The sequence below is a fragment of the Juglans regia genome, chromosome 15, assembly GCF_001411555.2.
Source record: "Juglans regia cultivar Chandler chromosome 15, Walnut 2.0, whole genome shotgun sequence".
Classification (NCBI taxonomy): domain Eukaryota; kingdom Viridiplantae; phylum Streptophyta; class Magnoliopsida; order Fagales; family Juglandaceae; genus Juglans; species Juglans regia.
The window spans coordinates 16475860-16491019 of NC_049915.1; the positions used below are offsets into that span (position 1 = coordinate 16475860).

A 15160-nucleotide genomic window follows, 5' to 3' on the forward strand; every position below is an offset into this window, starting at 1 on the left:
ATCATCTCAACTCCATCATCCTCCCATCATCCTATGATGTGTCATTAAATGATTGGAGATTATTTATTATATTTTATTTGTGAACTATCATTTAATGTCATATCATGAGATAATGAGAGGATGATGAAAGTTAGGATGATGAGTAGATTTTTTCGTTCCAATATGTTCTAGTACTGCTTGAAGCATATTTAGCAAGCAATTTTTGTTCATCCTAGAGAGATAAGGGTATGACAAAATTCGAGATCCAAGAGAAAGATCAGAATAATAATGCCAGCAAAAAAAGCGATCAATATCATTTATATTTTTTAAAATTTTTAATTTTCTTTGCATAAGATGTTTTAAAGAGAAATATTATTCATAAGTTATTTTTTAATCATCATACTTTCATCAATCATTTGAAGCATTGGTGGATCTACATAGAGACAGAGGAGCCAGGCCATGGCCTCTGATCTAGCCTCAGATCTAGCCTCAAGAATAAAAGTAAAGTAAATATATTTATCAACAAATACAAATTGAAATTTTTTATGATTACTTAGAAAAGTTTAAAAATCTCAAAAAATTCTTAAAATAAAAATATAAAACTCTCTTTCATTTCCATCTAAAATTATTGAGTTCCATAACAATATGCAGAGAGTTTCTTTAAAAAATCCAAAACTTTACCTCCATAATCTATAAAATTATATAGAGTTAATCTTCTTGCAGGCACATCTTATACTCTTCTATCAACAGCGTCGAATGGTAGCCTACCACGTAGACTCTACATAAACCCAATGGTAAACCACGATTCAGAGGAAGAAAAAAAAATATATGGGTGATTTGCAGCATCCTCTCTCTCTCTCCCTCTCTCTCTCTCTCTCTCCTTTCCACCGTAAGTCGCCGTAGTTGTGGGTCGTGGAATTTCCAGTTCAAGTATTATTATCCTCATTTTTGAATCCGTGTTTGAAAAATTAATTTCAAGAATTTGGTCTTGTTTGTTTGAGACTATGTTTATGATTTTGATAGAAACCTGTTGCAATTGATGCTGTGAGTATTGTGATGTAATAAGGATTCGGTGGAGTTATGAATGGTAGCTACAAGAATGGAAATGAGAGATGTGGGAAAGGTGTTTGATGAAAGGTTTCAAAGAGCCACAAGCTAAAATCACATTCAAACAAACTCCACTCATTGCCTCAATATTTGCTTGGACACGGGGGCTAGAACATAGGTCAATTTTTTGTTTAAATAAAATCGATGTTACATCTATCACTTTGAAAATACCATCCTAGCAATATCATTTTCAAATAAAAACATTGTCACATCTATCACTTTGCTTGGACATGGGTTGCGCCACACAAGTCTGGAGCTTCTCCGTCGGTGTGTACAGCGTGCGGCGGTGAGGTGGGTGCAAAAATTGGTCCACGTCGGAGGCAAAATCGTGTTAGTATGTTGGTACTTCTCTCTTCACCAAGTGAAATAGATATTCACGAGAGGGAGGATGAATTTTGTGATTTAGATCTTGTGTGATGAGGTGCACCATCTTCTTATGGGATTTTCTGACATATCAATTTTCTATTAGGTGCTGATAGACTCTAAATATAGGCATTGCCGGTCCAAAGAGGAATTGAATTATATATATTAAAAAACTAAAAAATAGGTCCCAAAAATCTATAAAAATTGAACTTATAAGTTTAAAAACCCCAAAATTTTATCCTATACGTAATTATATGAATATCTATACATGTGCATAATTCGAACAAAAAAAAAAAAAAAAAAAAAATCAACAGTCTTCATTTTTCTAAATTTAAAATGTAATTTTTAAAGTATTAATATTTATTATTCTTATATATATATATTCTTCTAATTATTTATGAATTAGTTTTTTTTTTTTCTCAATGAAAAAAAATACATGAATGAGAAAAAGGATGAAAGTTTTTTATATCTATTTAAAATGAAAATTTTAATATGACCAATTGTCAAAGTTGATAATAATTAATTCGTTGGTATCCATATATTGAGTAAATATGAAATGAAATTACATCTATAATTATATATTTTTTATAATTATAAATAAAAAAATGCAAAATATATACACACAAATTAATTACATGTACACTCAAATAATCATCATTATATAAGTTTGGCCCCCCAAAGCTATATATGTTTTTCGGTTCCGCCATGATTTGAAGTGACATCAAATTACCTAATAATTATTTATTATTTATAATTTACATGTCAATCATTTATGTCCTATAAAAAATGATGAACGGATGAACATGATTTACCATCTTACGATCTAATTAACATATATACTTTCCAATTACAAAAGAGTTGCATTAATTTGAAGCTTTCAGTTGGTCTTGACTCTTGATGGTAATTCCATACGATGAGTGCGCAAAAATTGATAAAGAAAAATGATACTATGGGCTCGTTTGTTTTCAGAGATGAGATGAGATGAGATGAGATAAGTTGAGATTAAAGTTAAAAAGTTGAATAAAATATTGTTAGAATATATTTTTTAATATTATTGTTGTTTTGGGATTTGAAAAAATTAAATTGTTTATTTTATTTTGTGTGGGGATTTAGAAAAGTTGTAATGATGAGGTGAGATGAGATGAGATGAGATGAGATGTTTTTGGAAAACAAACAAGCCCTATATTGCCTGAGTTTGTCCCTTCAAGTTGACCGCTCACATATTTTATTTTTTTAACTTAATGATTAAGAAAGTGACTATTATTGATTAAATGAGATAACGTGAGATTAGTTAAAATGATTTGTATAACTAAACGATGTCAGGTCACGTCTAGATAGAATACTTTATATTTAGATTTCGACTCGAAGATTTTGAAAAGTTCAAATTCTTGTTTAATTTTAATCCAGATCCAAATCCAAATTTTAATACATGGCATAAACAAGAATTTCGATTTTACAGACCCAAATCCAAATTCTCCTGGATCCCCAAATAACCATCTAAATGCACCATTAGAGTTTTTTAGAAGACATGACTCCATCTCGTCTAGCAAATTTTTTTACAAGTTTTGGGTTTTGATACTTTCCTTCAATGGTGTGAAAAAGCACATGATACTTTTCTCCCCTATCGTCAAGAAGAACATGATACTTTCCTTTCCTGGCGTGCAGAGAATTAAGCATATATGATCATACTTTCCTTCCATGGCGTGCAAAGAATTACGCACGTGATACTTTCATTTGGCCATGACTTGTAGATCTGAAGCACATAATTCTTTTCTTCCATGCATGGCGTCTAGATCAAGAACATAGCACATGATACTTTCCTTCCATGGCTTGTAGATCAGAAGCACTTGATACTTTCCTTCAATGGTGTGAAACAAAAATAAACGTCAATTATAAAAAAATATAAAAAATCTAAGAACTATTACAATTCCAAAATTCAAATAGATTAGAAGCGCCAAAATGTACATCGAATCAAAATTTCTCGCGTAACTTTCCTGTCGGCGTAGAGGCTATTTCTTGTCTTCGAACAGGTTTTTTCGACTAAGTATTACGGTGAAACACGTATACTAAGTAGAGGATTGGATTCAGAAATGAGTTGAAATGAGTTGAGATGGTTTGTGAATAGTAGAATAAAAGTTAAATTATTTATTATATTTTGTATGGAAATTTGTAAAAGTTGTTTTGAGATTTGAAAAAGTTGAATTGTTTATTATATTTTTTGTGGAATTTGAAAAAATTGTAATGATGAGATGAGATGAGTTGATGTGAATTTTGAATCCAAACCTTTCTAAGGGTGTTGGTGTACTGGATGGAGGATAAATAATAAGCAAGAAAAAAATTATTTCACTCAATTATAGTATTATTTTGGCATAAAATTTTTTTTCTCCCGCATTCTATTCGTTTCGCGAGTCAGTTCACAACTCTTAGAAATTCCTCTTTATCTCAAAAGCTCAAAGAGCCCAAATCCCAAACTCAAAAATAGAAGGCGACCAATCTCCATCAGTTATCATTTCAATGACGTGACATTATCTTGCTAGAGCTCTTCAAGTTCTAGTTCTGCAATATTATGATTAGTTTATGCCAATTTTTTCTTGTAAAATTTAATATCAACCTTAAAAAATTACATTATATTATGATTATGATTAGTTGTATATTTTTTTAATAACAAATAAATATTCAAATTACAATTATAATTAAAATAAATGAAAATGTCAAAATCAATATTTTAATATAATAGTGATAGATTTGGATACTCTATTATTTGATATTCATGTTGAAAAGTGGCTAGCTAAATTTACAAAAGTAAATTTTCTAGCCAAATTTTGGCTAAACTTTGTTGAGTCCAATACTATTACTCTTAGAGAGATCAGGGTATGACAAAATTCGAGATCCAAGAGAAAGATCAGAATAATAATGCCAGCAAAAAATGCGATCAATATCATTTATATATATATTTTTTAATTTTTAATTTTCTTTGTATAACATGTTTTAAATAGAGATTATTCATAAGTTATTTTTTAATCATCATACCTTCATCAATCATCTGAAGCATCGGTGGATCTACATAGAGACAGAGGGAGCTCGGCCTGGCCTCTCTGGCCTCAAGAATAAAAATAAAGTAAATATATTTATCAACAAATAAAAATTGAAATTTTTTATGATTACTTATAAGTTTAAAACCCCGAAATTAACATATATACTTTCCAATTACAAAAGAGTTGCATTAATTTGAAGCTTTCAGTTGGTCTTGATGGAAATTCCATACGACGAGTGGGCTGCAATTGGTAAAGGAAAATGATATTATGTTGCCTGATGAGATTGTTCTCTCAAGTTGACCACTCACATATTTTATCTTTTTTAACTTAATAATTAACAAAGTGATTATTATTGATTAGATGAGATGATATGAGATTAATTGAGATGGTTTGTATAACTAAAAGATGCCAGGTCACGTCTGGATAGAATACTTTATATTTAGATTTCAACCCGAAGGTTTTGAAAAGTTTAAATTCTTGTTTAGTTTTGATGCAGATCCAAATCCAAATTTTAATACATGGCATAAACAAGAATTTCGATTTTACTGACCCAAATCCAAATCCTCGTGGATCCCCAAATAACCATCTAAATGCACCATTAGAGTTTTTGTAGAAGACATGACTCCATCTCGTCTAGCAAATTTTTTTACAAGTTTTGGGTTTTGATACTTTCCTTCAATGGTGGGGAAAAGCACATGACACTTTTCTTCCCTATCGTCTAGAAGAACATGATACTTTCCTTTCATGGCCTGCAGAGAATTAAGCATATGATCATACTTTCCTTTCATAGCGTTCAGAGAATTACGCAAATGATACTTTCATTCGGCCATGACTTGTAGATCAGAAGAACATAATACTTTTCTTCCATGCATGGCGTCTAGATCAAGAACATATAGATTTTAATATATTTTACATCAAATTAATACAGACTCAAGACTTTTAAAAGTGTCATTTTTGTTTTATAATTCTTAAAATATCGATTGATTCTAACTCTAAGAAAAAATAAGAAGAATCATCACAGAAAGAAAAAAAGCACATGATGATACTTTCGTCCCCTATCGTCCAGAAGAATATGATACTTTCTTTTCATGGCGTGTAGAGAATTAAGCACATGATACTTTCCTTCCATGGCTTGTAGTTCAGAAGCACTCGATACTTTTCTTCCATGGCGTCTAGAAGAACACATGAGAAAGAAGACATAAATTTGTGATCAGACTGCTCTTGGCTTTTTGGCAGAAGCCGCAGAAGAAACCAGAGACTTCTTTCTTCTGAACGTACGTTTTGCTGATCTTTGCATACTTTCTCCTTAATTCAATTCCTTTCTCCGACGAAAACAATGGCAGAGCTCTTTCTTTCTGCATTCCTTCAAGTGTTGTTTGACCGACTAGCGTCTCCCGAGTTGCTGAAATTTGCTCGTCGAGAGGGACTTCGAAAACAGCTGGACAAGTGGGGCAAAACCATGCAAAGAATTCGAGAGGTGCTTGATGATGCAGAGGAGAAGCAACAGACTCAAAAGACAGTGAAAGCTTGGCTTGATGATCTTAGAGACTTGGCCTACGACGTGGAAGATATACTAGATGAGTTCACCACAGAAGCTTTGCAAAGCAAGTTGATGGCCTCTGAAAGTCAGGCTAGCGCTAGTATGGTACGAAATCTCATCCCTGTTTGTTGTACTAGTTTAACTCCAAGTGCTGTTAGAGTCAAGTTTAGGTTGTGTTTAGAGATAAAAGAAATCACTGCTAGATTTAATGATCTCGTGGCAAAAAAAGATCAACTGAATTTGAAAGAAAATTCTAGTATGGGACCAAGCAAAAGAAGAGCGATCAGATCTCCCTCAACTTCCTTGGTGACCGAAGATCACATATATGGTAGGGAGGAAGTCAGAGGGGCTATACTTCAATTATTGGTCAGTGAAAAACATAGTGATGCTTCAAATAAAGTACCCAATGTGATTCCAATAGTTGGTATGGGGGGTATCGGAAAAACAACACTGGCCCAGCTTGTATACAATGACAAAAAAGTGGAGAACTTTTTCAATCTGAAAGCATGGGCTTGTGTTTCAGAAGATTTTAATGTTACTGTAGTTACAAAAACAATTTTACAATCTTGGACCTCAGAAAACTGTGATGGCAAAGATCTAAATTGGTTGCAAGAAAAATTGAAGGAGAAACTACGTGGGAAAAGGTTTCTAGTAATTCTTGATGATGTTTGGAACAAGAACTACCATGATTGGACTCTCCTACGTGCTCCTTTTGAAGTAGGGGCTCCGAGAAGTAGTATTATTGTCACAACTCGTGACCAGAAAGTCTCGTCACTAATGCAAAACAAGGAAGTTGATCCTTTTCAGTTGGAGGAGTTGTCAGATGAAGCTTGTTTGCCCATATTTACCCGACATGCATTGGATGCAAGAGACTTTAGTGCCCATCCAAACCTTAAAGATATTGGTGAGGAAATTGTTAGGAGGTGCAAAGGCTTGCCATTGGCAGTAAAAACTATTGGAGGAGTCTTACGCAGTAAACATGAAGACCGTAATGAGTGGGGAAAAGTTTTGAAGAATAAAATATGGGATATTTCAGTGGAAGAAAGTGGAATTCCATCCTCTCTTATGGTAAGCTATGACAATCTCCCTTCACATTTAAAGAGGTGCTTTGCATACTGCTCAATACTACCAAAGGACTATGAATTTGAGGAGAAGGAGGTAGTTTTATTATGGATGGCAGAAGGTCTGATTCATCCCCCTGAAGAGAAAATGGAAGATTTGGGTTCCGAATATTTTCACGATCTGTTGTCAAGGTCATTTTTCCAAAAGTCACGTATTAATGAATCAAAATTTGTGATGCATGACCTCATCAATGATTTAGCTCAATCGGTTGCAGGCGATACATGTTATAGAATGGAAGATAGAATTGGGAGTAGTCAGGATAAGGATATTCCTATAAAGCCACGCCACTCATCTTACTTGGGAAGCCAATATGATGTAACTAAAAAGTTTGAGATTTTTTTTAAATTCAGAAGTTCACGTACATTCTTACCTCTCATGCTACCATATCCAGGTGATTGCTATTTGGCTCATTCTGTTCCTTTTGAATTGGTTCCAACATTACGTTGTTTAAGGGTGTTATCTTTCAACGGATACTACATAACGGAGCTACCTAATTCTATTGGTGATTTAAAGCATCTGAGGTACCTTAACCTTTCACACACTCGAATTAGACTCCTGCCAGAATCAGTAGCTACTCTCTACAACTTGCAAACATTGTTGTTGAAGTACTGTAATCGTCTAAAGAAATTACCTTCAATGTTACGCAACTTGGTCAACCTGCGCCACCTCAACATTGACGGTACAAAAAGTTTGGAAGGAATGCCTATGCAAATAGGTAAACTAACTTGTCTTCAAACACTGTCTAATCTAGTTCTGGGAAAAGACAGTTGCTCTGGAATAAAGGAGCTTGGACCTTTGAAGCATCTTCGAGGGAACCTCTGCATTTCAAGATTAGAGAATGTGACTAAATCGAAGGATGCAAAAGATGCAAAATTAATTGAAAAGACGAAAATTGATGTCTTGGGGCTGAAATGGAATAGGGACATTGATGAGTCGAAAGACACGACAAGTGAACTAGAGGTACTAAATGGGCTACGGCCTCATGATGCTTTGATGGAGTTGGTTATAATTAACTATGGTGGTACAAAATTTCCTAATTGGTTAACATCACCTTCAAGTCCTCGTATGGTCTCCTTGAGATTAGAAAATTGTTACAACTGCACATCATTACCTCCATTGGGGCAATATTTACCATCACTCAAAAATATTTGGATCAAGGGCATGGCTAACGTGAAGAGTGTTGGTTCTGAATTTTGTGGCTGTAATTTAGAGACTTTGGATTTCAAAGACATGGAGGAGTGGGAGAATTGGAGTCCTTGTGAAAAATTCCCAAATCTGCGTCAGCTTTCCCTTTGTAAGTGTCCGAAGCTATTAGGGAAGTTACCAAACAACCTTCCTTCACTAAAAGAAGTTGAGATAATTGATTGTGCGCAGTTGGTGGTCTCACTTTCATGCTTTCCAGATAAATGCAAATTTAACATTGAGGAATCCGAAGTGCTTGATATGGAAGGGGTGGTGTGTGGAAGCAAGGTTACATTCAAATCAATACAATTCAACAAATCACTTTCACCAATTTCAGATGAAGGGCTTGATATGGAAGGGTTGGAAATGTTAGCCATTGACAACTGTGAGGAGTTGACGACTTTGTGGTCAGACAAGGTGGGATCACTGCCACATCATCTCCCATCTCTGAATTATCTCCACATTTATAAGTGTCCCAAACTAGTCTCTTTGGTGGCTGAAGAAGTTGATCAAGAGCGTCTCCAACTCAGAATCACAAATATTGTTATCGACAATTGCATAGCCTTGGAATCATTACCCAAGGCATTGATGTACAACAACACGTGTCTTCTGTTTGTTAGGATCTCTAACTGTGATTCTCTAACGCATTTTGCAAGAAGCCATCTGCCTCCAACTTTAAAGAAGCTAACTATAAGCGACTGTGAGAATATGAGAAATTTGGTGGAGGATGATGATTATGATACAAACAACAACAGTACTACTTGCAGTAGTGGCATCACATCACTTCTTGAGGACTTGAGCATTTGGAATTGTCGATCCCTTGAATCCTTAACATCAAGTGGGGAATTACCTACCACACTTCAAGGCTTCTTTATTTCTAAATGTCCGAAGCTGGAGTCAGTAGCCAAGAGTTTTCATCATAACTCATTTCTTACAAATATCGAGATCTGCTATTGTGAAAATCTTCAATTGTTGAATGGTGGAGAGTTGCTACTCCCTTCCAACCTGAGAGAGCTTTCTATATCTGACTGTGAGAAAATATTTAATTGTCCGAGCATTTTATCATTTCTCAAAGAAGGTTTTCCCACAAACCTAACAGCACTTGACATCTCTCATCCTAAAATCACTGAAGCCTTGTTCGATTGGGGGTTGGACAACCTCACTTGCCTAAATCATCTTGGAATTGTTGGATGTCAGCATCTGGCGTCCTTTCCAGAGATGACGTTGCCTGCCTCTCTAACAAGCCTCGGCATCTCAAAATTCCCAAATCTGGAATGCCTGTCTTCCGAGGGCTTCAGAAAACTTACCTCTCTTAAAACACTCATGATTGATGACTGCAAGAAGCTCACGTGTTTTCCAACGAATGGCTTACCTTCCTCACTACAACGACTTCTAATCGATGAATGTCCTCTGCTTGAAGAACGCTGCAAGAAAGATCAGAGAGGAGAGTGGCGCAAGATAGCTGACATCCCTTGTGTTGAAATTAATGGCAGATACATTTATGACACAGAAACGGAGGAATAAATCCAAAGGTAAGTTTGTTCTGGCTCTGATCCAAATTTCCATTTATGGATTTATTATTTTTTTCATTTATGGATTTGCTTCTTGTCAAATCGTCGATTGCATGACATTGGGTTATGAATATGATTGCTAAAAAATCCTCTGTTTTACCGAAGGCTGATGAATATTTATTTGTTCAATGCTTGCAGATTGTTCAAAAGACTGACACAAGTTGTTGCAACTTCCGACTGCCATCTGAAAACTGGATGTGCAAGTAATATTGCGTTTTCTCTTGCTATTAATTTTGCTATTCCTATCCACATAATCAATGTCTGGCTACCTTTCATGTTACAACGAATGACTGAATTTCAACCGTTAATACCATGTATAAACTACTACCACTTCTTGCTAATTGGTTAAGGCTTATCTTCTTCTCTTCTGTTCACCCAAAGAATTGTCTTCCTTGTCCAATTCATTCCTACCGATGATGGACAAAGAATGATCACTGTGCTCTCTTTAAAATAATTGAGTATAAATTGTTTCCCAAGTAGATAATGATAGTGCCATTGAAAAAGATCATAAATGGTTAAATTCTCTTATGAATTAGTAGTGTTGGATCGGAATTCTATTTTTGTGTTTATTATGGTTGTGACAGTGTAGCAAGCATACTCAGATTCATTTCTGCATTCCTGACAAAAGACTCAATTTAACATTTTAGAGACCCAAAATTGAGGCCCACGTTTGCTGAGATCATGGCTGCTTTGAAGCCGTTGGAGAAGCCAATAACCAGTTCTCAAGTTCCCAGGCCAAGCACATTCACAGGCAGTGGTCGTCAGAAGCCTCTGCCATTACAAATTGCAGAAGAAGCAGGCTAGAAGAGCGAACTATACCATCATACTCTCTGTCATTGGATTGCAAAAATATGGGGTGAAGTTCTAGATTGCCTTGAACAAGTCTGAGAAAGTGGTGGTTGGGGTTGATTTCCCTACTTTCAATCCAATTTGAGATTGTGATTCTATTCTTTTTTCCCCATCACAGTGCAGCTATCCTCAAGGTTGTATATTTGTTTGTAGAAATCCATTGAAATTGTTGTAATCAATGTTTGGAAAATTTTTCTTTTTTTTTGGAGTTCTTCCATTTTGATTTTCTAACTTTTTTTTGAAGTATAAATGGTCTATTTCATTATCAATAAAAAAATCAGTCATTACAATATTTCTCCCTTAGCACATAATTCATAATCTGTAAGGGACCCTCCTCTATCCACACGTATTCTCTAGTACAAGTAAGAGCCAATTTGGCCAGTAAATGAGCTACATTATTAGCTTCCCTATGGGTAAAATTCATAACCCAGTTCAAATTGTCCTCAAGCATTATTCTGGTATCTTCAATTATGACTCCATAATCTGCCAAAATTTCCTCCTTGCTATTTGTGTCCTTTACAATTGCCAGTGAGTCTCCCTCCAAAATCACATTGGACAGACGCAACTCCAGACAGGTTCATGGCTCTTCTCAGAGCATGTCCCTCAGCCATAACAGGCTTCAAGTGAGCATCCATCATTGAGCAAAGACAAGCAAGAATCTCCCCTTCCGAGTCTCTGATTATAACCCCAATACCCACCTTCTTATTCTTCACATCAAGAGCTGCATCCCAATTCACTTTACAAACCATAGTATCAGGTTTCTCCCACCTAACCAAACTCGTGTCCACATGATTAGGTTTGAGGTTAACGTTTGCTGCTCTGAAATCATCCATGTTTTGCTTAGCAGCAAGGAGTAGTGACCTCGGGCACTCAAACTTCTTCTCAAAGATGAATGAGTTTCTTCTCAGCCAGATTCTCCTCATTGTGCAGGCCACTAAGCCAACCTCCTCTTCTTCCAAGCACATATTCAATTGTTTCTATAATTCCATAAAATCCCCTGCTGTGCTAGCCCACTTATGGACTGGGCTATCATTTTGATTTTCTAACTGAATTCATACAAACACAGACTGCAATCTGGATTAGTTGTTAGTACAAGGATGAGCAATGGACAACATTCCCATCTGAGTTGGATTAATATTATCTTTCTCTTCTTAACTATGATTACAACGTTGGGGAAAATATCAATGGAGAAAGTCCTCTGGCTAAGTTTAAACTAGACCCACCCTTACAAGCAACTTTAGCTGAGTTTCTCCAATATTAAAAAAAAAAAAAAAAAAAATCCCTCAGCTTAGTTGTTCTATAACTCTTATATCTGTTTTTGGATTTATTTTGTGTTTCATAATCTATATATCTGGAACCAATCTATATAGAAGAAGTTTGATCAATCAAAACGAAAGGTGGGTGACAAAGAAATAAAAAAACACAGATATAGAAAGCATTGCAAACTTTATATTCCAGTATGCCTTGAGATAAGATTTTATTTCCCAACCCCAGAGTCTCCAGTAAGAACTGTCTTGATTAGATAATCACAATCTTCATCAAATGAATCAGCCATTTGCTTTGTATTCTAAGATGGAAGAATCAATATTTGTAATCCTGAGATTACAATTAGGGGCAAAAACTGTGCTTCTCCAAACAATGACTTAATGGGCAAATTTTTTTAAGAGCTTTTTAGGTATACTAACAGAAAATTAATAGAAAAGAACTACTACTCTTGTTCTCAGGTTGAAGGAGTACAAGAAGTTCTAAAGCAAGCAGTGATGGATGGCATTTCTCATAACAAATAATTGGTTCTAATTCTCACAATGGTTGGATCATGGATTCCTTCTCTGCCTCAACATACTCTTCTAAAATTGCAACACCAAGTTGTTGTTGGCATGCCAAGTCTTTCTTCATGTTGTGGATGCCCAATGCTTATAAGATCTGTCAAGAAGGTGCTTAAAAATAGGTCGGCTCATGTGGAGCCTAGGGTCTTCATGTTTTGGAAGACTCCCAGTGCAGAGAAGTTGTTTCTATGGAAAGCATGTCATGATGGTTTGCCTATTAACCACAAGCTGTTTAGAAAGAAGGTTATTGACAGCCCAAAGTGCCCCATCTGTGATCAAGAAAAAGAGACAAAAGAGCATGCACTGTGGACATGTGAGTCTGCCAGGGATGTCTGGTCTCAGTGCTGAAGCTGCAAAAGGGCAAAATTATCAACCAAACTTTCAAGGACATTGACTTTTATGCTACATAGTTTGGACAGTGAAGAATTAATAGAGTTTGCAGTGGTGACATGGAGTCTTTGGAAGAGGAAGAACGATTTCATCTTGCAAAAAGGATTTCTTACTCCTAATAGACTACTTAAACAGATCTCTCAAAGAATGCAGGACCTCAAAGCTATTAATCTGTCTTTTCCAATTCAACAGACACTTACCCCAGTGGATAGATGTGTATGGGTTGCTCCTCCAAAGGATATCATCAAGATCAATTGGGATGTTGCAGTTGACAAGAACACTTGTAAAATTGGCGTGGGAGCTGCTGCGAGGGACTGGGAAGGACATGTACTGGCTACTATGAGGTTGAACAGATCCCTTTTTCCAGATCCATTGTCAGCAGAAACATATGCTGCCCTTCATGCAACTATTCTGGGAATTGAGCTGGGTTTCAAGAGGATCATACTAGAAGGGGATGCTCTTCTTGTTGTCAAGGCTATTGAAAGCACAGAAACAACTTTGGATAGTAAAGGCATGCTCATTTGTGATGTTAAAAAAATGCTTTCTCAGTACGATAGCTGGGCTGTTAAATATGTTAAGGAGAGAAGCAAATGTTGTTGCTCAGGCTCTAGGAAAAAATGCATTATCTATCTCTGATGTCATCATCGACATAGAGGAAGTTCCATTATAAGAGTCTTTTATCGATAAAAGATTTCTTCCCCTCAAAAAAAAAAAAAAAAAAAAAAAGGAATACAAGGTGTTTGTATCTTCTGGGGGTCTGTATTCATCATATATATTGAAATTCTAGCAAATTTTATTTTACCTTCTGAAAATATGTTTAACTTGCACATGAGATTAGTTCTCACAGGTGCCACACCTGCACAACTGTAAGTTGTTTATCTCAGTTTATGATTATGTTTTGTTTTTCAAGTTTTGGCTAGTTGTCGGTCTGTTTGTGGGATTGGAATTAGCTATTATTTTGGTTTCTGATATGGGTATCTTTCGGATGATGCTTTTAATACTTGCAGAATGACAGAAGAAGCTGTGCTACAAGTGGAAATATATGGGCTCCAGACATGCCTACCTTGGGTTCCATTTCAAGGGCTGCTTTTGAAATAGATGTGTTGATTATACGAGAATTGTGGAAATCCTGCACAAAAGGCTCAGGGTATTTTGTTATGTCTTTCTTTTCCTTGTATTTTGCCAATTTGATATTGAAGAATAATGATGTGCGTATTGTGAAATGGAAAGCTTCACCATATATTCCTTTTCCATTGATTTCCTGGATCTGCTAAAGTGCATACTTGGGAACGCGTATGCTTTTCCACCTCCGTACCAATAAAAGGCATTTTCGATCGGGTTAAAGCAATACCCTTTATGGTTGGTATGCTGAATGTCTAACTATTCGAACATGCAATTTTTTCTTTTCAAACTGGCAAATTGCTGAACTTGACAAACCACTACGTTTTGATCGAAGGGAAAGTTGCAATTGGTAAGAGAAAAGTGCATGTTCCAAGGCCTTCTCTGTATGCCTATTAGTAGGAATAGATGGAATCATTAATTAATATTTGGCAAACATGAGCTCCCAAATTAATTAATGCATGAGCATCTTTGTATGCCTATTTAGTTTTGGAAAATTTCATGTTTGGCATAAAAGATTTAACATGGAGGCTGCTTGGATGCAAAATCAGTCTAATTTTGGTTTGATGCTGTGGGATATGATGACGTATAAAGATGTTGAGTTTGTATTAATTTTCTTAACTATTGCGTGGGGAATATGGCGATGCAGGAATCTTAGTTTGTATGAAGCCACTGATTGGATTCCTGAAGGATAAGCTGAGTTTTGATGGGAGTCTTAGTCAGGATTCACTTAAAGCTGGCTATGAGCAGAAAGGAAGAGGCTGTTGCAGATATGGAGGCCAGTGCAGCACTTCGAGGCCTACAAACGGCCTTGTTCTAGCAAAGATCAAATACCAGCTTCAGACTTTTGATTTCTATGAAGTATCCCATGTTTGTAGAGAAGGCAATGGAGCTGCTCATTTACTTGCTATTCATGCGAAATGAATTTTGGAGGAAGTTGGAACAATCACTTGTTTTGGATTCATTTTTGTCATTAAGATCAAAGTCCTTCGTTTGTGCAAAGTCATTGAGTGTATGTGCTTCCCTGTTTTCACTTTTGTCCTTAAGATTCATTTTTGTCGACTAATAATGAGAAAG

General features: G+C 35.6%; 2 protein-coding genes across 3 annotated transcripts; one reads left to right on the plus strand and one right to left on the minus strand.

The window, feature by feature from the left end:
• Nucleotides 1–5741: 5741 nt before the first annotated feature.
• On the plus strand, nucleotides 5742–10766 carry LOC108980966 (putative disease resistance RPP13-like protein 1). Of its 2 annotated transcripts, none has more exons than XM_035686032.1 (3): nucleotides 5742–6129; nucleotides 10038–10102; nucleotides 10547–10766. In XM_035686032.1, exons 1-3 carry the CDS (start codon nucleotides 5821–5823, stop codon nucleotides 10701–10703), a joined length of 531 nt encoding a protein of 176 aa, XP_035541925.1. In that variant the 5' UTR covers nucleotides 5742–5820; the 3' UTR covers nucleotides 10704–10766. The 2 variants fall into 2 exon arrangements, 1 of the variants encoding a protein (XP_035541925.1); XR_004798475.1 differs by lacking the exon at nucleotides 5742–6129 and adding an exon at nucleotides 9057–9860.
• A 485-nt stretch (nucleotides 10767–11251) lies between these two features.
• Nucleotides 11252–11713, minus strand: LOC118344698. Its single transcript, XM_035685812.1, has one exon. It carries the CDS (start codon nucleotides 11711–11713, stop codon nucleotides 11252–11254), a length of 462 nt encoding a protein of 153 aa, XP_035541705.1.
• Nucleotides 11714–15160: the final 3447 nt, after the last annotated feature.

Bases quoted from the DNA above. Each gene is read 5' to 3' on its own strand.
- LOC108980966 (XM_035686032.1), top strand. From the start codon at position 5,821: ATGGCAGAGCTCTTTCTTTCTGCATTCCTTCAAGTGTTGTTTGACCGA. The intron at 6,130-10,037 runs GTACGAAATCTC...CAATGCTTGCAG, and splicing joins GTCAGGCTAGCGCTAGTATG to ATTGTTCAAAAGACTGACAC. The intron at 10,103-10,546 runs GTAATATTGCGT...TTAACATTTTAG, and splicing joins TCTGAAAACTGGATGTGCAA to AGACCCAAAATTGAGGCCCA.
- LOC118344698 (XM_035685812.1), bottom strand. From the start codon at position 11,713: ATGTGCTTGGAAGAAGAGGAGGTTGGCTTAGTGGCCTGCACAATGAGG.